This window comes from Polypterus senegalus, chromosome 6 (genome assembly GCF_016835505.1).
Source record: "Polypterus senegalus isolate Bchr_013 chromosome 6, ASM1683550v1, whole genome shotgun sequence".
Classification (NCBI taxonomy): Eukaryota; Metazoa; Chordata; class Cladistia; order Polypteriformes; family Polypteridae; genus Polypterus; species Polypterus senegalus.
The window spans coordinates 122,374,565-122,399,162 of record NC_053159.1 but is presented as its reverse complement, the minus strand read 5'-3'; the positions used below and the strand labels follow the sequence as shown (position 1 = coordinate 122,399,162).

The 24,598-nt window shown below is 40.2% G+C and overlaps 1 protein-coding gene across 1 annotated transcript in view; it reads left to right on the top strand.

Annotated features, from left to right (window-relative positions):
• Nucleotides 1-24,598, top strand: part of LOC120531521 (dynein beta chain, ciliary-like) — a 285,809-nt gene that overhangs the window by 154,174 nt on the left and 107,037 nt on the right. Inside the window, exon 29 of the mRNA XM_039756997.1 lies at nucleotides 1,611-1,683. Coding sequence (XP_039612931.1) covers nucleotides 1,611-1,683 — 73 coding nt within the window. The remainder of the gene's footprint in view (nucleotides 1-1,610; nucleotides 1,684-24,598) is intronic.

Genomic DNA, 24,598 nt, shown 5'->3' with positions numbered 1-24,598 from the left:
TATTCCAAAATGGATTCAATTCATTTTTTTCCTCAGAATTCTACACACAACACCCCATAATGACAACGTGAAAAAAGTTTACTTGAGGTTTTTGCAAATTTATTAAAATAAAAAAACTGAGAACTCACATGTACATAAGTATTCACAGCCTTTGCTCAATATTTTGTCGATGCACCATTGGCAGCAATTACAGCCTCAAGTCTTTTTGAATATGATGCCACAAGCTTGGCACACCTATCCTTGGCCAGTTTCGCCCATTCCTCTTTGCAGCACCTCTCAAGCTCCATCAGGTTGGATGGGAAGCGTTGGTGCACAGCCATTTTAAGATCTCTCCAGAGATGTTCAATCGGATTCAAGTCTGGGCTCTGGCTGGGCCACTCAAGAACATTCACAGAGTTGTCCTGAAGCCACTCCTTTGATATCTTGGCTGTGTGCTTAAGGTCGTTGTCCTGCTGAAAGATGAACCGCCGCCCCAGTCTGAGGTCAAGAGCACTCTAGAGCAGGTTTTCATCCAGGATGTCTCTGTACATTGCTGCAATCATCTTTCCCTTTATCCTGACTAGTCTCCCAGTTCCTGCCGCTGAAAAACATCCCCACAGCATGATACTGCCACCACCATGCTTCACTGTAGGGATGGTATTGGCCTAGTGATGAGCGGTGCCTGGTTTCCTCCAAACGTGACGCCTGGCATTCACACCAGAGAGTTCAATCTTTGTCTCATCAGACCAGAGAATTTTGTTTCTCATGGTCTGAGAGTCCTTCAGGTGCCTTTTGGCAAACTCCAGGTGGGCTGCCATGTGGCTTTTACTAAGGAATGGCTTCCGTCTGGCCACTCTACCATAATGGCCTGATTGGTGGATTGATGCAGAGATGGTTGTCCTTCTGGAAGGTTCTCCTCTCTCCACAGAGGACCTCTGGAGCTCTGACAGAGTGACCATCGGGTTCTTAGTCACCTCCCTGACTAAGGCCCTTCTCTCCCGATTGCTCAGTTTAGATGGCTGGCCAGCTCTAGGAAGAGTCCTGGTGGTCTCGGACTTCTTCCACTTACGGATGATGGAGGCCACTGTGTTCATTGGGACCTTCAAAGCAGCAGAAATCTTTCTGTAACCTTCCCCAGATTTGTGCCTCGAGACAATTCCTTTGACTTCATGCTTGGTTTGTGCTCTGACATGAACTGTCAGCTGTGGGACCTTACATAGACAGGTGTGTGCCTTTCCAAATCATGTCCAATCAACTGAATTTACCACAGGTGGACTCCAATTAAGCTGCAGAAACATCTCAAGGATGATCAGGGGAAAAAGGATGCACCTGAGCTCAATTTTGAGCTTCATGGCAAAGGCTGTGAATACTTATGTACATGTGCTTTCTCAATTTTTTTATTTTTAATAAATTTGCTAAAACCTCAAGTAAACTTTTTTCATGTTGTCATTATGGGGTGTTGTGTGTAGAATTCTGAGGAAAAAAAATGAATTTTGGAATAAGGCTGTAACATAACAAAATGTGGAAAAAGTGATGCGCTGTGAATACTATCCGGATGCACTGTAAATCTGTACTTTCTTCAGTTTGTACTTTCTTTAGCAGTAAACAATCTTTTCATTTTTTCTTAAAAGGTTGCTGAACATTCAACAGAATGGGAAAAGTGGTTTGCTTCAGAGCGTCCCGAAATCTGGAAGATGGACCTCAGTAAGTCTCTAAAGCTGTTGTTGTTATCCAGCATAGTTTGTGCTAAAGTGTAAGGAAGAATGGCAAATTCAAATTTGCAGATTCCAGCTGTACCAGTGTAGAATGCAGATAGCAGATTTGAAGTTGCATCAATCTAAGAAATGACACAAATAATGGTGGCTCGACTCCCGAGTCATCAACCTGCACAATGTTCTAAAGGAAAAATCCATGTAAGGGCCTGTTTTTAATTAGTTGCATTCGATGGTGTCACAAGGTTAACTAGAGTTGATCGATAGGATCAAAGCAGGATGTTATGCTATACTGTATAGGACAGCCAAAGTTACAGAACTGTATTCAGTTGATGGCCACAAATAGTCTGATATCTTCCGTTAGTGCTTAGTTTTCCGTGTAGCTGAAGTGGTCAGGTGAACATAAGTTGGGCTCTTTATTATGATGGTTACACACAACAATTAGTTCCTCCTTCCTCCTATTTCTTAGTTCCCCAGAAATATCATATCTCTCGGCTCATTTCACTTTTCTGTCTGTGTTGGTTTTACTTTGTGCTTACTTGTCTTAATGATCTACAATGGATTATTTTCAAGAATTGCGTTCTCTTCTTTGCCTCTTTTGGTTTAGATTAGCTTCAGAACTGCTTCGATCAGTATTAAGTGATGGTCTGATACAGTCACAATTTATTTTTTGTGTAGTGTTCTTCTTTACAGAGGACTGCTTCAGAGAACAACACAGACTGACGAATTCAAAAAACATCTTTCAATATAAAAATTCAATCAAAAAGAAAGTTAGAAATTAAGAAACATGCAGCACATTATTGGTGGTAGGAAAAGGAACTAACAAAACACTCCAGCTTAGCACAAATATTAAAGAAAAATAAATCCCTTAGGACACCTTGGCATAAAGTAAAACTGTATCACACCTAAATAGTTCACAGTTTGGGACCAGGACCGTACAAAGCAAAGCTCCTTATCCTGTTGTAAGCATGCCTATATTTGCACCAACTGATTTGTTTAATCGTTTTTCCGGTTTAAGTTAGATGCTACTCTTCTCTAGCAGTTTGCTTCTGTTATATCAATACATCTATCTCTATTTTTCCATCTAATTTTTTCCATCATTCTCCCTCACATAAAGTATGTTAAAATTGTACTGCTTTTTTCTTCTAAATGTGTTTTAGGATGGCCTCTTCTACCTTCTTTTATACACAGAATAACTAAGAAAGTCAAAGCCAACCAAAAAAAAATGCATAAAAAGTCAAAAAAAGAAACCCACCAATTGTCTTAACCAGAGGCAGCCTTAGGGGTGGGCGGGGCCTAGGGCTGACCAATCCCACGCAGGGCCAGTTACGTCAGATGCTGTTACTGATATGTGTGGACTGTATAAACTTGCGTGCGAATTTAATAAAAATAATGTTAACATACACCAGATTTTCTCATTACTTTACATTATTCAGCTATATTTTTGCAAGATAACACACAGACGTTATCAAAATATAACGATATAAATCTATTAAAAAAGCGCAATTCATAATTAATGACAAAACCACGACAGTGCGAAATGCGATGCGGTGTCATAGGGAAATTAACAGGACCTCTTCTAGAAAATTACTCAAATTGCAAGTATACTCTGAGTCTCGATATGCAGGATGTCATAGTCATAACTCACGCTGATGACATGTTAGCCAGTTATCATTAGCGATATATATTTTTGTACATTAATATTCGGACTATGGTATGTTTTTAAAGACGTACATGCATGGAATTTGACCTTGAAGAGGGATTTTAAAAGGGTTCCTCTTAGAAGCATATCAAATATATATACATATATATATATATATATATATATATATATATATATATATATATATATATATATATATATATATATATATATATATATTGTAATAAATAAAGAGTCCTTTCAAAATAGAAAAGGTTTGGGGGTCGTCCCCATATATTGTCGTCAGACAGAAATGAAAAGAAGATGATTCAAAATGACTTTTCAGTACAAAGTGAATAATGTATTGCAACAAAATGGCGTTTATATAACAGATGGGATGATGGGAGAGGAAATGGTTGGCAGGAAATGACGATTGGAGGCGGGACCACGGAACCAACGTCATCATGAGTAGACCGGAGTAATCGAGTGTGGAACCGGAAGTGACATCATCAAATTGGAACCGAAGTGACGTCATCGCGCCATTTTGGAATTGAATCTGGAAGTTTTTATTTTTCTTCCGGTTTTCTGTAGATAGAAAGAGATTCAGGTAAGCACCACGTGATAAACCCTTGTCTCGCGAGATTTCACTCACATTTAGGCTCTTTGACTGCCTCCAACTTGCATGTGTGTGACATGACCCAACTCAGCCCAGACCCATCCGGTCGGGCGACCTGCACGAGAGGTCGTGGACCCGGGAGAGAGCATCTGCGTTGGCCTGCAAGGAACCCCTACGATAAGTAACGCTAAAACGGTATGGTTGAAGATCCAAAAACCACCTAGTGACGCGAGGATTTGACTCCCGATGAAGGGACATCCACTGTAAAGCGGCATGGTCCGTCACCAGAGTAAACTCTCGCCCCAATAGGTAGTACCTTAATGATGTGATAGCCCACTTAATCGCCAGGCCTCTCGCCCACCGCAGCATACTTCATCTCACGGTCCAGCAGTTTCCGGCTCAGATACATAACGGGGTGTTCAGCACCGTCGATACATTGGCTCAACACGGCACCCAGTCCTGTGGCAGATGCATCGGTCTGGAGAACAAAAGGAAGAGAAAAGTCAGGAGATTTTAATACAGGTGCTGACGTAAGGGCCAATTTTAAGTCACTAAATGCTTTATCTACTGTATCATCCCATACCACTTTTATAGGTGCCCGTTTCTTTGTCAAATTAGATAAGGGCGTAGCAATTTCTGAGAAATGTGGCACAAAGCGACGATAGTAACCAGCTAATCCCAAAAATGCTTGTACTTGCCGCTTATTTATCGGACGGGGCCAATTTATGATGGCATCAATTTTAAGACATTGTGGTTTCACGACACCTCCCCCCACTAGATAGCCCAAATATTTGGCTTCTCTCAATCCAAAGAAACATTTCTTTGGATTAATACGAAGCCCTGCTGCTGCTAGTGTGGAAAGTACCATTTTCACCTGCCGTACATGATCCTTCCATGTGCTGGAATAGATGACAACGTAGGAATAGGAATTGTGGGGCCGTAGCAGTGTGTCTACCAGACGTTGGAAGGTAGCTGCGCCCCCGTGCAAACCAAATGGAAGGACCCTGTACTGCCAATGTCCACTGGGAGTGCTAAATGCGTTTTTCTTTTGCAGAATCCGTTAAGGGAATTTGCCAATACCCTTTTGTCATGTCAAGGGTAGTTAGGAATTGAGCGCTTCCTAGTCGATCGAGCAGGTCATCCACTCGCGGCATTGGATACGCATCAAATTTAGAGACCTGATTGAGTCGTCGGAAGTCATTACAAAACCTCCAAGACCCATCGGGTTTAGAAACTAGAACAATTGGACTAGACCAAGGGCTATAGCTTTTTTCGATAACCCCTAAATCTAGCATTCGTCTAATTTCCAGCTCCACTTCCGCTTTCTTTGCCTCCGGGAGTCTGTAAGGTCTCTCCCTGACAATCACTCCAGGGTCCGTAATAATATCATGCGCAATCAACGCAGTACGTCCAGGTAATTCATCCACCACCTCAGGTACAGACAAGATAGCCTTTTCGAGATCTTGCCTCTGTTCTGGTGTCAAATCGGAACCAAAATTAAGTTTGGCACAGGACATAAAAAGTGAACTAGGCTGTCCGGAGGAGGGATCGGGTTCCCTTTCCTTCCACGGTTTCAGCAAGTTGATATGATACACTCTTTCACTCGGTCGACAATTAGGTTGTTTAACTAAATAGTCGACGAGACCTTTCTTTCTTTAATTTCATAAGGTCCTTGCCAATGAGCTAACAATTTATAATGGAGGTTGGGACTAATACCATAACACGATCACCGGGACAAATTCGAATGGTGGTGTTTCTATTATAATAACGTGACTGTGCTGCTTGCGCTTTTTCTAAATTCTCTTTTAGGATAGGTCTGATTTTCTCTAGTCTATCGCGTAATTGCGCGATATATTCAAGAATATTTGAGGTAGGGAGTACCTCCTCCTCCCAACCTTCTTTTAACATGTCCAAAATCCCCCTGGGTTGTCTTCCATACAATAATTCAAAAGGAGAAAACCCTGTTGAGGTTTGAGGGACTTCCCGGTAGGCAAACAAAACGAGAGGAAGCAACTGATCCCAGTTTCTTCCGTCCTCGTTAACTACCTTGCGTAACATCTGTTTTAATGTCTGGTTAAAACGTTCAACCAATCCATCAGTTTGAGGATGATAAACCAACGTTTTTAGATGTTTTATCCTGAGTAATTTGGCCACTTCCCTGAACGTTTCTGAAGTGAAAGGAGTCCCTTGATCTGTTAAGACCTCCTTGGGGATCCCAACACGCGTGAATATCCCGTGCGATATTTTTTGAATTAGCTGAGCGCAACGGAACAGCCTATGGAAAGCGAGTGGCATAATTTACTAGAACCAAAATATATTTAAAGCTTTTTAACGAGGGTTTTAATGGACCAACGAGATCTATACCTACTCGTTCAAACGGGATGTCAATAAGGGGAGGGGAATAAGAGGAGCTTTAGACCTTCTGGGTATCTGGCGAAGTTGACACTCCGGACATGAAGCGCAAAATCGCCTGACCTCCTCATTAACTCCCGGCCAAAAAAATCTGAGTTTTATCCTCTCCAAAGTCTTTTCGGAGCCTAGATGGGCTCCTAGAAGGTGGGCATGTGCTAATTCACATACGTTTCACCGAAACGTACGTGGGATTAACAACAAAGCCCGCACTTCACCCTCGTGTTCTGCCACTCTATATAATAATTCATTTTAATTACAAAGAACGGCATCGGTGGCATGGGATCTAGGTTTGTATAACCATCGTAGATACTATCGCATTTCTAGCATTTTTTAATGAATCATCATTCCATTGTTCTCTTTTGAATGATGATGGGGTTATTTGGAATTGTGTCGTTAAGTTTTGAATAGGATCTCTTTCGAGTTCAATGGGAGGGGCTATTGTCTCTACGTCTTCTGCGTCGACTGTACCAGCTCCCGCAGAGGACGATGGGACATCAAAACTTTCGCACTGGGTACCCGTATGGATCCGTGCTACTGAGGGACACGGCGTGGAGGCAGTCGGAGCATTATTCTCCATCACTAAGCCCAAATTCTTATTAGATGCAGTTACGTTCTTACCGCTGTTAATTTTATTCCAATCTCTTCCTAATATGACTGGAAAAGGGGGATCGGGTAATACTGCCATAGCCATACTGGTTATTTTATGCTCTACGATATTACACACCTGGCTGTTTTGTAATATTTAATATACCCATGTATACACTTTAGACTAGTTTTCCCTTAGTCCACTGTTGCGGTAATACGTAACGGGCAGCAACAATGGAAATGTTACTCCCGGAGTCAAACATTGCCCTTACCTTTTTGCCATTTATAATAACTGCACCTGTATATGGAAGAGACAGAGGGTTATTCACTGCGGCACAGTACCTTTCTCCCCTTACTATCGAGCAATCCATAGGCTCGTAGGCACAGTTCGGGGACAGATGTCCGATCTCCCCGCGCTTGAAACAGTGAGGGGGACCGGCTAGTCTGTCCCTTCTACGAACGGCAGGTTCGGGAGTCTGTCGGGGGGGCTCAGGGATTGCCCCACGTATCTGTTGGGTTCGGCGAGAAGACCGTTCCGACCGCCCAGATTTATAGGCTACCCAATGATGCTCTGCTATTTGGATCAGGGTGTCCATATCCTCGAACGTATGCTTTCGTACTTGTTGGGAGATGTGGTCAGGGAGGGCATGTACGAATGTCTCGCAAGGAGCTCAGCTATTTTGTGGGAGGAGTTAATGTCGGGCCGTAGCCAGTGACACACCTTACCCCAAGCTTCAAAGCCCTGAGTTCTTAACGGCCTTTCGGATCAAATTGCCACTCCCTCCACTCTCTCGCCTGTTGTTCTGGTGAAACGACGTAGCGCTTGAACACGTCAGTTTTCAGAGCATCATAATTGGCTGCCTGCTCCTCGGTTAAGTCGTAATAGGCCCTCTGCGCCGTTCCCTTCAAATAGGGAGCCAGGATGTACGCCCACTCCGACCTCGGCCAAGCGTTCCGCTTAGTGGTACGTTCGAAGATCAAAAAGTAGGACTCGATGTCATCTGCTTCAGTCAAAGGAGTTAACTGAATTGGCTGTGACCGAGCCACCTCCATCCGTGCATTAGCACGGGAACGAGCCTCAGTTTCTGCTAATTGGGTCCTGGTTTCCCCCATCTGGATCTTCAGAGTTTGGAGATCGCCCATGATGGTATGTAGCACCGTATTAAGGTCCTGTTCTTCGCTCATGACGAACAAAGATCCTTGCCGACTACGCCAATTGTAATAAATAAAGAATCCTTTCAAAATAGAAAAAGGTTTGGGGGTTGTCCCCATATATTGTCGCCCAGACAGAAATGAAAAGAAGATGATTCAAAATGACTTTTCAGTACAAAGTGAATAATGTATTGCAACAAAATGGCGTTTATATAAAAGATGGGATGATGGGAGAGGAAATGGTTGGCAGGAAATGACGATTGGAGGCGGGACCACGGAACCAACGTCATCATGAGTAGACCGGAGTAATCAATTGTGGAACCAGAAGTGACGTCATCAGGTTGGAACCGGAAGTGACGTTATCGCGGCCATTTTGGAATTGAATCTGGAAGTGTTTATTTTTCTTCCAGTTTTCTGTAGATAGAAAGAGATTCAGGTAAGCACCACGTGATAAACCCTTGTCTCACGAGATTTCACTCACCTTTAGGCTCTTTGACTGCCTCCAACTCGCACGTGTGTGACAATATATCTATACTAATAAAAGGCAAAGCCCTCACTCACTCACTCACTCACTCACTCACTCACTCACTGACTCATCACTAATTCTCCAACTTCCCGTGTGGGTGGAAGGCTGAAATTTGGCAGGTTCATTTCTTACAGCTTCCTTACAAAAGTTGGGCAGGTTTTATATCGAAATTCTACGCGTAATGGTCATAACTGGAAGCTGTTTTTCTCCATTTACTGTAATGGAGATGAGCTTGAACGCCGTGGGGGCGGAGTTTCGTGTGACATCATCACGCCTCCCACGTAATCACGCAGTACATAGAAAACCAGGAAGACCTCAAAAAGCGCTGAAGAAAACATGCATTATATAATTGAGAAGGCAGCGAAACAATAAGAAGCGAGCGAGTGACATATACAACCATATTCATGAGTTCTGCTACTTCGGAAACAAAGCACGATGTAAACCTACACTTTAAATTAAGTTCATAGACAGGCTGCCGCTGGCGTTTGTAATTTAGTGCCTGCCCATATAAGGCCGTCCGTCAGCGGCAATCCAATAGCAAACTCCCACTAAATATTCAGGGGTGAAGGACTGTGCTTATGGAGAGGAAGATGAGATGGTCAGGGTGGTGTTTGGTACAAACTCGGCGAAACTGCGAGAGAAAGTTTTAAGTGCCAGGACTAAGGTAACATTAAATACAGCCATGGACATAGCACGAGATGGCACCAGCACAGCTGGGAAACTTCTATGCATGTACACGAAGCTCACGTGAACTGATGCAGTGCACAGATAAAAGCAACAGTTCCAAAAAGCTGAACAAAACCGAATTACACAATTGAAAAGGCAGCAAAAATATGAAGCGTCTGATACATACAAGCATATTCATAAATCCAGCTACTGCGAAACAAAGCACACGGTGGAAAAAGTCAATGTCCCGCTAAAGGAAGACAGTGTAAAAACCCGTGCATGCAGTGTGTCGGGTCTCAGATAAAGAAGAAGACGAGCTGTTTATTGATGCAGTAAGAAACGAATCGATGAATGAAACCTGTCATCTTTACAACGATTGACAAACACGGAATGTAACTGAACACAACACATCCTACAAATACGAACCTGATTGAAAGAAATAATGATAATCAAATCCTTGATGACAGCAACACTCAGTAACACTCACAAAACAAATACTGTATATTGACAGTCATGTTACGTTATTTTTAAAATGTTCCCTTTTCTTTTCTAGCTTTTTAACACACTACTTCTCGCTGCGATCGCGGGTATATATATATGTATATATATATCCCGATCTACATACTCGAATAATGGATACTTTATCCGCCATCAATGATTGTTTTGGTAAAGCCATACTCAGTGTATTCATTAGATGAACGGTAAAAAAGTAAGAGCGAGGGGAGGATGACTTATTGAGGCATGCAGGCTGTAGTGCGCGTCAACTCTATCTGAATTAGCGATCACATTTAAAAAAGTATATCTTTTCAAGTTCTATTTAGTCCATATGTGTCAAACTCAAGGGCCACGGGCCACATCCGGCCCAGCGTGTAATTATATCCGGCCCGCGAGATCATTTTATATACTTTATTATTGTTATTAATGGCCCGGGTATATGAAGCGCTGGTAACACAATAAACTACAGATCCCATAATACAGCGCTTCAGCTGCCTTGCCGAACACTTACCGCGTTAATCAAGTCGAGCTTATGATACTGCAAGTTATTGCGAAGCTAGCTCACACGATGCTGAAGAGAAAAGTTGATTCTGAAAATAGAGCCTTTAAAAAGCGATGGGAGGCTGAGTATATGTTTACTGAACCCGTGTGTCTCATTTGTGGAGCTAATGTGGCTGTAATTACAGAATTTAATCTAAGACGGCACTATGAGACAAAACATCAGGGTAACCTGAATGCAATGCAGAAGATACAGAAAGCAGAAGAATTAAATAAGAATCTGACACTTCAGCGGACGTTTTTACCTGTTCACAATCACAAAGTGATTTCAATTGAAGCTGCTTTTATGGGAGACACAAATGCACCAGTGCAATTTGCCCCACTTTCCCTGTTGCCAAGTAATGTTAAACCAAGTCGTCACTACGGTGTTCCCAAATACGCACTTTGCTGATAAACGGAGCGCACTGAGTTTGCACGGCGCTTTGGTGACTTTGGTACAAGTTAGAAATAAAGTAAACGTTAAAAGAACAAACATTCAAATTTCTTTACTCTTATGTAATTTTATATAAAAAATAAACTTAAATTTTAAATATCCCAAAAGATTTTGCTCTCCATAAAAATATATCCTGTCAAAATTATACAAATTCAAATATGAACATGCTGCATAACAAAACCTAGAAATATAAATAAAATGTGTTCCTTTCAGCAATAACAAATCAAATCATTCAGTTGTCTTTGCTCGTATGTCATTTTAGAGCTGGACGCCTGGCCACAAGTTCGTTTCTGTTTGGTGTGAGGTTCTGTGTTGTGGAGATTCTCAGGATGGATTGCAGGTGCTCATCAGTGAGGCGACTCCTGTGTGCTGTTTTGTTAGTCTTTATCACTGAGAAGAGCTTCTCACACAGATATGTGCTACCAAACATGCACAAGGTTTGAGCCGCATGTAGGCGGACTTTTTTTGTTCTTCAAAGTCACCAAAGCGCCGTGCAAACTCAGTGCGCAATAACTCTAGTAAGCGGTAAGTGTTACGGCAAGGCAGCTGAAGCGCTGCATTATGGGATCTGTAGTTTATTGTGTTACCAGCTTCATATACCCGGCTTTAATAACAATAATACAGTATATAAAATGATCTTGCGGGCGGATATAATTACACGCTGGGCGGATGTGGCCCGCGCCCTTGAGTTTGACACATATGGACTAAATAGAACTTGAAAAGATATATTTTTTCAAATGTGATCGCAATTCAGATAGAGTTGGCGCACTACAGCCTGCATGCCTCAATAAGTCATCCTCCCCTCGCTCTTACTTTTTTACCGTTCATCTAATGAATACACTGAGTATGGCTTTACCAAAACAATCATTGATGGCGAATAAAGTATCCATTATTCGAGTATGTAGATCGGGATATATATATATACATATATATATACCAGCGTATCACAGGAGAAGTAGTGTGTTAAAAAGCTAGAAAAGAAAAGGGAACATTTTAAAAATAAGGTAACATGACTGTCAATATACAGTATTTGTTTTGTGAGTGTTACTGAGTGTTGCTGTCATCAAGGATTTGATTATCATTATTTCTTTCAATCAGGTTCGTATTTGTAGGATGTGTTGTGTTCAAGTTACATTCGTGTTTGTCAATCGTTGTAAAGATGACAGGTTTCATTCATCGATTCGTTTCTTACTGCATCAATAAACAGCTCGTGTTCTTCTTTATCTGAGACCCGACACACTGCATGCACAGGTTTTTTTTACACTGTCTTCCTTTAGCGGGACATTGACTTTTTCCAACGTGTGCTTTGTTTCCGCAGTAGTTGGATTTATGAATATGCTTGTATGTATCAGACGCTTCATATTTTTGCTGCCTTTTCAATTGTGCAATTCGGTTTTTGTTCAGCTCTTTGGAACTGTTGCTTTTTATCTGTGCACTGCGTCAGTTCACGTGAGCCACTTGGTGTACATGCATCGAAGGTTCCCAGCTGTGCTGGTGCCATCTCATGCTATGTCCATGGCTGTATTTAATGTTACCTTAGTCCTGGCACTTAAAACTTTCTCTCGCAGTTTCGCTGAGTTTATGTCAAACACCACCCTGACCATCTCATCTTCCTCTCCATAAGCACAGTCCTTCACCCGTGAATATTTACCCGTGGCAGTTTGCTATTGGATTGCCGCTGACGGACGGCCTTATATGGGCAGGCACTAAATTACAAACGCCAGCAGCAGCCTGTCTATGAACTTAATTTAAAGTGTAGGTTTACATCGTGCTTTGTTTCCGAAGTAGCAGAACTCATGAATATGGTTGTATATGTCACTCGCTCGCTTCTTATTGTTTCGCTGCCTTCTCAATTATATAATGCATGTTTTCTTCAGCGCTTTTTTGAGGTCTTCCTGGTTTTCTATGTACTGCGTGATTACGTGGGAGGCGTGATGATGTCACACGAAACTCCGCCCCCACGGCGTTGAAGCTCATCTCCATTACAGTAAATGGAGAAAAACTGCTTCCAGTTATGACCATTACGCGTAGAATTTCGATATAAAACCTGCCCAACTTTTGTAAGGAAGCTGTAAGGAATGAACCTGCCAAATTTCAGCCTTCCACCCACACGGGACGTTGGAGAATTAGTGATGAGTCAGTGAGTGAGTGAGTGAGGGCTTTGCCTTTTATTAGTATAGATGAACATTTAAGCAATACAGTACAGTAAATTATTAAATATACATACATTGTACACTATGGTAGACAAAAAGTTTCACATTACAGTACCCAGATGATGTTATTGGTTGAAAGAGGAGACCCAACCAATCAGAGCTGGATTTTCATTCTCCTGGGCTCTGATTGGCTGCTGCTAATGTGGTGTAACCTTACAAGAACAGCGAACATAGCTTGTGGTCCAATTGTTGTGAGCAAACTTTTTGTGAACTTTTCGTTTGTTTTAAGCTCTACGATGGCACCCAATAATCCTGCATCTTCTAAGCCTTTTGGTAGTAGTGAGCCTAAGTGCAAGAGAAAGACCTTGACCATTCAGGAGAAGGTAGAACTCCTGGATATGCTTCAGGAAGGACAGTTTTACATGAACGTTGCTTGCCATTACAAGTTTACATGTGTTTAAAGCATGTGGGAGGGGTATTTTAAGGCTTAAACTATAAAAAAATGTTTATTTATATGGTCTTTCTATATCGCAGATTTTCACCTATCGCTGATGGGTCTGGAATGTAACTTCCAGGATAGGCAGGGGATCACTGTATTACAAAAACATAGACAGTCAAGGTAGTGTAGGTAAATTACAAAAAAGACAAATCATGATAAAGACTACAAGAAGACAGAAATTGAGATTTTAACAAAAACTGAAACTAAGTTCACACTCTGCAGACCAAAATGATTTTTAAACTTTCCTAAGTCCTCCTTAGCTTCACTCTTTCTTCATTTTAAGGATTAGCTTCTCCTTACGTTTGCTGAGTTGCCTGCCCCCTAGTGTCCCACTAGAAAGTTGGTTATTTTATATGAGAGATACCTAGTACATTTAAATAGATTCCACCAAGTGCTCTCTCTTAGGCACTGGCATAGTGGTATGTTTTGTCAGTGCTAGTGCATTTTGTTTCTCCTCTGTCTTAGGGCCTGTGCCCATACTTTGTGCCATCTTATGTAGCTTGCACGTCCCTTATCCACTGGGCAAAGAGTCTCATAGTCCTTCATGATGCTTCCTTTTAGTAGGAGTATCAAAATGACTCTTTAAGATTGTTGACGTATTCTTATTGATATTGTGGTATCTAATTATCATGTCAAGTTTCCCTTCGAGACAACTAATTAGGCAGACTAACCAGTTTGTTCAATTATGCAGCTATAGCAGAGAAAATGGTACATTTTTGTTAAAAAAAAAAAAGATTTGTTAAAAAAATGCCACTTCCGTCAAAATCTAGATTTCAGATTTTAATCAAATGAGAATTAAAGTCACTGAAACTCTAATTCTAGCCCAATTCTACTTTTTTTTAACATTTTATTGATTTTATTAAAATCAAATAACATTCCATACAAGCAAGTCAAGTTTAACAAAACTAGGTTCTAAACAAATCAGTTCTATCCTCTTCCAATTCTAAATCTCTTCATCCTTCTGTCTACTCATACTTATCCTGAACCCACCAATTCGGATTCATCAATCAGTTGTCAAAGCTGTGAGTATATGGGTAGAAAAGAGAGAACCTGAAAAAATCCATAATAACAAAAAAATTGTACTAAACCTTCTTATTCTGTGGCAGAACATTTTATTCCCTGTTTTCTTTTTATCTCATTTGTGATGGATTTAATTTTTTTTTTACCTCTACAGTGTACAATGAGTGCTTTTGAGACAGACGTGTTGCTGTTCTGCTTTTTGTGGTTAAATAAAGATCCTCATACTGCCTCATCACTACTAGAAATCCCTAGTCAATCAATAGAGTATTAATGCTAAAAGATTCCACTTACTTTTTACTCAGACTGGCTTTTCTGATTTACGTTAAGTTTAAATGCTCTGACAGTTCCCAGTGCTCAGCAGATAATATCCATTGACTGTCAGAATTGTTGTATGATTGTGGCATTATGTTTTTTCTTCCCAATTAGGGGAACACGAATTAAATCTTTTTTGATATGTATTTCATATTAAAGCAGATTCCCTGGTGAAACTGAAGCAATGAGAACTGAGCAGTCATAATAATCAATTTCAATGTGTCTTTATGATACCTTTGCTAATTTAGCAAAACATGAATTTCAGCTTGGACCTGAAAAGGACCTGTGCAAATTCCACATTGTATAATAAGCTACAGCCTGTAATCATGAAGGTCCTCCTCTACCCATTGAACTTTGCTTCTATTGTTCCTCACACTCTAAATCTAATTGCTTTCACATTATTTATAAAAGATTTTGACAATGATGGCCATGAGTGCTGCTGAACTGGACATGCATGGCTTCCCTAAGGATCCTGTTTTTACATATTTATTAGAAATCTGCTAAACCAGATTCCCATTGCATTCCTTGGCAGTTGTACATGATGTTATCCACCATTGGCCACTGCCTGCAGCATGCCACCGATCCATGGTACCCAAAGTTGTAAAAAATACTCGGAAATGATACTTGAGTAAAAGTCAAAATACTTTATCACATATTTACTTTTCCTGAAATAAGAAGTAGTTCAGTTAAAAATGGCTTGAGTAAAAGTAAAAATGTATCTGCTTTCACAGGTACTCAAGTACCAAAAGTAAAAGTGCTTCTTATAATACTGAGAAGATGCAAGGCTTTGTCTAGAGAACACAATACATTTTTTTATTTTATTTTATTTTCAAACAACACTTACACATTTTTTTGCTAGAGAAATGGAATACACAACGAAGAATTGTGCAAATGCAATCCTGCTATTGATTAGTATTAATATTGATTTTATGTGGAATCGCTCCCTGGACACTTTTTACTATTTTTACTACTTGACATGGATGTTTACACTCTGAGACTCACCTATTCAGTAGTCAGCTTAAAGCACTGAGAAGAAATGTTCATGCCGGTGTGGTTCCTTATTTACCTGACAAGGTAAGAAGACAATATCGGGGCAGCCGAGCTGGCACAAAGATAAAAGATAAGATACAAGCGAGACAACTTGAGAGAAAATGGCGTTATAAACCGTCGGTGCCTTCTGTGATCCTAGGAAATGTGAACTCACTACCAAATAAGATCGACGAACTGGGTGTGCTGGTGAAAAATGTCAGAACCTACAGAGAATGCAGCTTGCTGTGTTTTAGTGAAACGTTGCTAACAACTACCATCCCAGATGCTAACGTGGAGCTACCCGGGTTTAGCTCAGTTAGAGCGGACAGAGACGCAAGTACCTGCGGGTAGAAGAAAGGAGGAGGACTCGCTCTCTATGTCAAAACAGAGTGGCGCAACTCAGGACATGTAAACGTTAAAATCTCCAATTGCTGCAGGGACATTGAACTGTTGGCTGTAAGTCTGCGTCCCTATTACTTGCCCAGAGAGTTTGGACACGTGATTGTTGTTATTGTTGAATTTCCCCTTGGGATTAATAAAGTATCTATCTATCTATCTATCTATCTATCTATCTATCTATCTATCTATCTATCTATCTATCTATCTATCTATCTATCTATCTATCTATCTATCTATCTATCTATCTAACTGCAGTGTGGTACCAGTCAGTGTGGATATGACTTACACCATGCCTCCCCTATTGGGATACCCAGCACCAATAGGCATCCCTACTCTACAAAGAAGAAGAATGGAATAAAAATAAGAATAACAAATTAAGAGAAAATCTCACAACTGTATCACTTGAATAGATATACAACATAAACACTGAGTGAAAATCAACACAAATTGAGTTTATTCACTAAAGTAAAGGTGGATTTTAGAAGAGCACTTTAAATAGTAATACAATTTCAGAATTGTTGTTTACCTTTACAAAAAGTTTCTTAAAACAGCTGAGGTTTCCTTTTCTTTAAATTACTCACTTTTGCACTCATGTAAACTATGGAATTAACCATAATTAAACTCAAGGCATTTTATTAGCTCTCTAGAATAACCAGATGTATACCAGTTGGTTATCTTGTGATATACTGTATATTTATATTTTTAATGAACTTCTATAGAAACTTTAAATTCTACCTAATAACATTTTCCTATACATATAAGAATTAAATCAACTTGCATTAGTATGACACTACAATGATCCAGCTTCAATATGACATAATCAAATGGCAATTACAAATCTGAAAATCAATGCTCTATTGAAGAATTCAGTGGACACGGGTCAATTCTGTTAAATTTAAATAAATTCTTATGAATCACATAAAGGACTAATAAAAAGGACAGCTCAGAGAAAATAAAAGTCAAACACTTTGCAATTCAGTGGTAGACAGAATAACAGATGTGCAGTAATTATCCAGTAATTTACTAAGACAAAATATATCACTTGTCAAAGTTCACTCTTGTTTGCAAAACTAGAATATTCACTAAATGAGCCACCAATATTTTCCTTGTCATTGTGGCTGTAGATTTTGGCCGGCAGGGCAGTATTCTCTGAGCTCAAATTCCATAAGGTAGCAACAAAATACTTCTCTCTGCTTGAAGAAAGCTGACACCCCTTTTATTAGCTTTCACGTAAAAAGGTACAGCAAAACCCTGGCATCACTCCCTTCACCCTTTCGAGGCCATAAGATCTTGCTGGACCCTCGAGTCTGTCTTGTGTCTTGTCCAGTTAACCAGTGACTTTTACTGCCGGACTCACTCTCGTGATTCAGTAATTGGGTTCGTAAGAATACACCATAATATCTTGTGCGTGCAACACACAAATTTTGTTCTGACAATATATAACTCATGGTCTCAAGATATTATTTGTGCCCATAAAATATTTTTTTGCACAAGATTAATAAGATACCATTTTTTGGAACTTCAGGGGTTCAATTTAAGATAGCTTAAGAAAAGGAAAAAATACTTACTTCAGAATGCTTCTTTAAATTTGAAGGTAAGCACTTGAACCAGAGATTTTTTTTAGATGCTGTTTTCAAATGTGACCACTGGGAAAGTGCATATTCAATTTCCATGTCTTGACAGTGAGTGGGAAGCACAGGAACAACTTAACAAACAAGCAGTGCAAGGCACGCTATTGTGCTTTTATTTTTTAATGATCCACGACATTCTATTGGCTGCATCTGAGCAGCTCTGAACTATAACCAAAGATGACAACAAACCTGATAGGTCTCAAATTTGTGAATGAATTTTACTCAAGTAAAGTACAAATTACTGAAAAATATACTGAAGTAAGGCAGTACAGTGGTGTACTGGTAGGGCTGCTGAATCCCAGGTCCTACCTGCGTGGAGTTTGTACGTTCTCTCCGTGTCTACAGTTTCCTCTGGGTGTTTAGGTTACCTCCTGTTGTCCAAGGACATGCAAGTTAGATGAACTGGCAATTCTAATTGGGCCCTAGTGTGTGTCTGAGTGTGGGGGTCACCATGTGATGGACTGGTACCCTGTCCAGGGTTTCTTCCTGCTATGTGCCTTATGTTAGTTGAGACAGGATCTATCCTCTCCCACACCTTTGGTCTGGATTAAGCAGGTTAGAAAATGATAAGACATTACTAATGTAATGTAACAAAATAGTTATTTACAACTCTGACAGTACCCATGCATATATAGTGCCAGCTGACTGTCTATCATCTCATCCATCCATTCCTTGCGAACATTGATCCTTCGTTTTCATTAGGGTCAATGTCTGCAGTCTTACTTTCTGTCCATTTTATATGTCCTAAGGCTATGTGTGCTGTATATTTTTTTAAAAGTGTTGAATTTATGATGTAATGCAATTCTGCCAAGGCTTTGACTTTTATCAGTGACTCAGTTGTATATTTCTCTCCTGTCACATATTATTAAGGAAACAATTACTTTACTTCTCAGAATAATCTGTACTCTGGGGCTGAAGCGTGAGCACCATATGGTATCACATAAAGCAAGGTTTTTTATTTCACAAGAATATTGGCGTCAGCCGTTGGATTTTTAAAATGTATTTCTCCCAGTTCCTCTGTTCTTTAGTAGTAAAGAGACTTAACTTTTGTTTAGACTTCTCAGAAAAGCTAAAAATGAAAGCATGACTGGTAGGTAGCCGATCTGGTAATCCATGGCGTGTTCATGACTTTTCTTGAAGGGCCTTAAGGCCTGACCTCATGAGAGACAGTCTGTGATCTGTTGATCGCCTTGAGATTTGCTGCATTATAAATTCTGCATCTTCCTCACCCTCTGTCTCTATCTGCAAAAAGAAAGTCTTTCAGGCTGCTTTCTTAGCTTGCACTACAAGTGCCATGCCGAATCTCCTTTAGGAATATCCCTCTTATTTTACAACTCTATTTTTCTTTTTGAAAACAACTAGAATAAATCCATAAATCAAATGCAAAAGGGGAATTGCAAAAAAAGAAGAAAGATTTAACACTGCAATGCCCAGTATTTATAGAAGAGTGTTTAACAGCCCCGCAGGTGATAAATCATTTTGATAACCCTTACATGAGAAATTTGTGAGGTGCGGCGCCATGTGGATGTCTCATTTATCTAACTTTTTTAAACTAAAAGGCACAAACCAGCTGCACGGAGAACAGGGTTCAGCTGAGCTGAAGCCTTTAGAAAGTCCCCTGCCTATAATGTCTTCTCTGTTTTTTTAAATTTTACTATTATTATATTTTGCCTTTTATGTATTTAAAAAAGTGCCTTGTGTTAAGTCATTAACACTAGAATTACCAAAGCCTACGAAAAAACTCGTAGATCCGTCCCACCTTAAATCGCTTCTCGCCTCTCTGTCAGTGTCTTTTGTCTTGTAAATGTGTCGATAAGCAGCAAGCAGCCAGCAACCTGCTATCACATCCCCCCACCCCTCACAGTTTTCTCAGCTCAAGTCTGTTTACGTGCGTGTCAGTTGCTTAGAGTTGTATAGAGTGAGAAGTCAAGCAAAATGACACCTTTTATAAATACTTTATTGTTATTTGAAACACATGCATTTCATGTGTGTTCCGTGTCTACAACGATATATGTAAACACATTGTTAAAACAGAAACGTTTTTCATGTTTTAGTAATAATTGACAAAATGTAGACATGAAGTGTGTAATGTGTGAAGCCTGAAGTCCAAATATCAAAGAAACACTTTCACTAACGGTACAAATATAATAGAACAAGTGCGATGGCAAAGGTGCATTCTTGCTCCGATGTAGAAGCATCATCATGATCTGAGTTCACCTCTGTTATAGCGCGTCTTTATGTGAAAACAGCAGTCTCAAATGCGAGGGGGGGGATCTTGAACGCGACTGAGAGAATAAAGCTGAATAAAAAAAAACCAAAACTAACCTTTACAAGTATCATAAATTACACCGGCTGTTACAGACTGGAATCAAATGTATGTTTTTATTCTAAAATAGTAAGAATACGAGCATTTCACTTCTCTAAACGGACTCGTCCGGGATCGAACCCATGAAGTTTTGATTACCAGTCAACGGTTGATACCGTTGCGTGTCAATGTCACACCCTAATGCGGATTCCTTTTCTGCAGTTATATTTTTTGAATAAAAGCGCACTTGTTCTGTTATATTTGTACCTTTTGTGAAAGTGTTTCTTTGATATTTGGACTTCAGGTTTCAAACATTATACACTTCATGTCTACATTTTGTCATTTATTACTAAAACATATATGTTTACATAGATCGTTGTAGACACGGAACCCACATGAAATGCAAGTGTGCCAAATAACGATAAAGTATTTATGTAGTGTAGTGGTTCAAAAGGAGGAAAGGTTAGGCAAACAGGTAGGTGATGAAAAAAGAGAAAATAAGAAGCACTCAACACATTAAGCCAAAACAGAAAGTTAAAAATCAGAAGACATTTTCAGCCCTGTTTGTGCATTGGTTCCAGAATGAATCCCACGTCAGGTGACTTCTCGGTTTATATATCTCCAACTTAGAATAGGTGGGGTTTCTTGGCAGAAGCTGAACTGGGTCACACGTCCTCCAGCTTTCAAGCCTCTGAACTGTGGGAGGAAAAGGGAGAAGTGGTTACTGACAGCTCCTCCGCTTTACTCAGGGTGGTATCGATTATTATCTGAGAGCCCTGAAGATTTCTGCTATGCACTCGTACTTGAGAAGAGCTTGGACTTAGTAGCAGATGTCTATCACTATATTGACAATGATATCAACAATTTTTAACAAGCAGAATTTTCATAGATAAATTGTGAATCATGCACATGATAACATAAGTGGAAGTGTATTTAAAATGGAGTTCTTCAAAGTAAGGGTCATTAGAATTTGTGAAAAACTACATAGTTATATAATCAAAGGAGAAACCTCTGATAAATTTTTAAAACTGTCTGTATGAGAAAAAGGAATTAATTAGAAAGTGGCTGACCCATTTAATCTGACAGACTAACAAAAGGCTCCCCTCTTCTTTGTTCAATGTATGTAAAACTGCACAACCTACGTTTGATGGCACATTCTCCTTGTGACTGTGGGGGTTTCTCATCTCAAAAGATATGTGTGTTAAGTTAATTGGCAATTCTTCATTTTCTTGGTGAGAATGTGTGTGTGTGTGACTTGCGACTGGCTGACAACACATTCTTGGATCATTCATACCTTGTGTCATATACTGTTTCAGTTCATAAAATGGATGGAAGGATACCCATCCCTACCCAAAAAAGAAATCCATGTCTTATTTTTTCTGTATTCATGAAGGCAATATGCAACCACCTTTGATTACACTTGGCCCGTTTAGATTTGTCAATTAATGTAACTGTTTGCTCTTGCACTGGTATGAAAGCAAAGTCTGCAGAAGAAACTATCAAGAACATGGGAAGAATATATACACGCTTACCTGTATGCCATCGGGAGGTGTGATGTAAAAATGTTTGCTTCATTTACAACAGCGTTTTTCAACCTTTAAGTATTTGCAACCTGAGTTTTCACAACAGTTTTAATCGTGCACCCCCTTACGTTTTTTTGAAACCCTAATAAAATTTATTCCTATTGTGAAAAGCATGCCCCCGGACACAGACAGACAGACACCAGAATGTCCAAAATGCACACGTTTTATTAATCCACAATACCAAAATGCCAACAGTCTCAATCTCTCTCTCTTTCTCTTTCTCTTCACAATGACCTTCTCTCCCCTCCTCACAAGCTTCGTCTCCTTCCTCCCAACTCCGGCTCAGCTTCTGGAGGAAGGCGGCCCCTTTTATAATGACCCAGATGATCTCCAGGTGCTCGTTCTGATGCCACTTCCTGATGTGGCGGAAGTGTCAATAAAGCACCCGGAAGCACTCTGGGTGCCCCTGGAGTTTCTTCCGGCAGCACTTCCTGGTGTGGCGGAAGTGCTGCCATCCAGGGTTCCAACCACGTCCAGGCGCCCCCTGGCGGTGACTCTGTCTTTGCACAGGGTTGAGTTTTGCAGCTCCGTGACCCCCATGCATTCCAGAGAGGCTGCCCTCCTGCACTCCAGGGAAAGTATTGTCCCATTTCCGGTCCCCTGTTTCTTCCGGCATCCCGGCGGCGTCATGTCACTGGGAGTCTATGACACTACATTTTTTTGCTGCCGATACACCGCTACAAGTTTTGTTATACCTACTTAACATTTATCAGTATTTATTTTTCTAGCATCAGAATGTAGTTTAAGTTAACTTGTTTTGGTTTCAATAGATGTATTTTTCCTATTTTCGATTCTTGTTTTCTTTTTTTCACATCTACGCGCCCCCTTTTTTGTTACTTCAGGTTGAGAACCACCGATTTACTCAGAGCTCCGCCTCATATCAGGTGTAGGTTGACTGGTGTAAGTGAATGAACGCTTGGTGGCCATATTGCCCACCTTTTTCCCAACAGACAGACACTCTAGGCACAGGTTAAAAGCACTAAGAAGACTTTTTTGATATATTTTCTTCTTCCAAAACAGTGCCTCCAAATCACCACAGCCACAATAAACACGATATATAATCACAATAATCTCTTCTCCACACCTCCTCCTCCACCAGTCCTTTATATAGTCCTTGATCCGGGTAAGATGGAGAATTGTATTTGCTTCCGTCCCGTGACTTTGGAGTACTATGTAAACAGTAGGGACTCCCCAGTCTCCCTTCAGCCTCTCCTGGCAGCACCCACGGTACCCAGCAGGGCTGTGTTGCCGATCTCCAAGTCCTATAGTGCCCTGTGGGCATCCAGGGCACTGCTTGAGTCCAGGGAAGCTGCCATCTATCGTCCTGGGGGAGCTGCCTTCCCCCATCCTTCCATTACTGGGGCATTGTAGCCCGGATAAACTAACGGCTGTCCCCTTACACTGGGTAAACATAGCTAATCTGAAATGTTGATTATTAGAGAAAGGTTATACTCCATCACAGACACAAAATGTGCACCCTGCCTCTTTGTCTGTTTATCTGTGTTATTTTTGAAACACAACAACTTAAATCTAAACTTTACATATGAGCATACACCTTTTGCAAAACAAGACCTCTGTTATGGCTGCTGGATCACTGGCTGTGATATCATTCCTAGCATTTCTGTTCCAGGAGAAATTAAACTAAGTCTGAAAGTGACAAAATGAAAGTGCCAGCTCTGTGTGTCTCTGCCTGGTAACTGAACATTCATCAAGCTGCCCTTGTGTCTGTACAGTAGTTATGGTTATAAAGGTAATTACCATCTTTGCCAGCCCTGCAGTCAAAGAGCATTTATTTATTATTAATGAACAATTAACCAATCAGGTTTATTCTTTTCTTATGGAATTCTGGAACAGAATAGGCCAGGGTGAGCCATGATGTGACATAGACATGTCTGCTATTATTTAAGAATGAATCTCTTTCCCCAAACACGTCACAACAACCCCACTGTAGCTCTTTTTAAAATTGTCAAGTTAATCTCATGCTTACCATACAGTATCTTTAAATAAATGAAAAGGATTTCTCAGGATCATACACTCACAGTAAGAGTGGCTGCATAGCGCTTGTGATTTCGAGCAAGAGCAAATGTATTGTGTCTTTTATGAATAGAGACTTCGTATTCCCTCTCAGCAAGGAGCTCTGTAATAGGTCCATTTTTCAAGTGGAGCTTTATATGTGCATATTTTATACCCTATAAATGAGTCATTCCGGGACAATCCTTTATGCTGCACACTTTAAATAATTCAATTAAAACAAGGTCTGTATTATCAGCTATGAATACCAGACTTGTAAGATCAAAGCAAGAAGAGCAACGTTTTTTCCCTGAAACAACTTCTTATTTCTATTAATTTGTATGTGTTCTTGATAAATAGATAGGATGTGTGACAATTAAATTCACATCTCTTACAGTGGAGCTTGAAGAGCCTGGCAGTTAGAGCCCTTTAGATAATTTAACTCAGTCTTTAACGCAAAGATTGTATCCAATGTGTGAAAATCCAGGTGTCAGATTGATTTACTTCTAAACAGTTACACTGTTTTTACTTGTATTTATCATGAGAAGTAAAATGAGATTATTGGATAACACAGATATGTAAAAATTAGCCATGAAGTAAAGGTTTGTACCTGAGTATATATACCCTTTTTTTGGAAAATCAGAAATTAAAAAATACAAAAACTGTAGTGGCCTAAAAATGGACTGTACAGACTTTGGACTGTAAAACTACAACGTAACCAATTGAATTCCAGACTCATTATGTGACCCAGAGCAGTACACTTCACTTGCTAGCATTCCTGCTATAATGAACAAGGAAAGTCCCTTGGCATGATGTTCACCATAGAAGAGCAGCTCTGTTTATTTAGAGTTGGCATATTCAAATACAGGTAGCACGGTGGT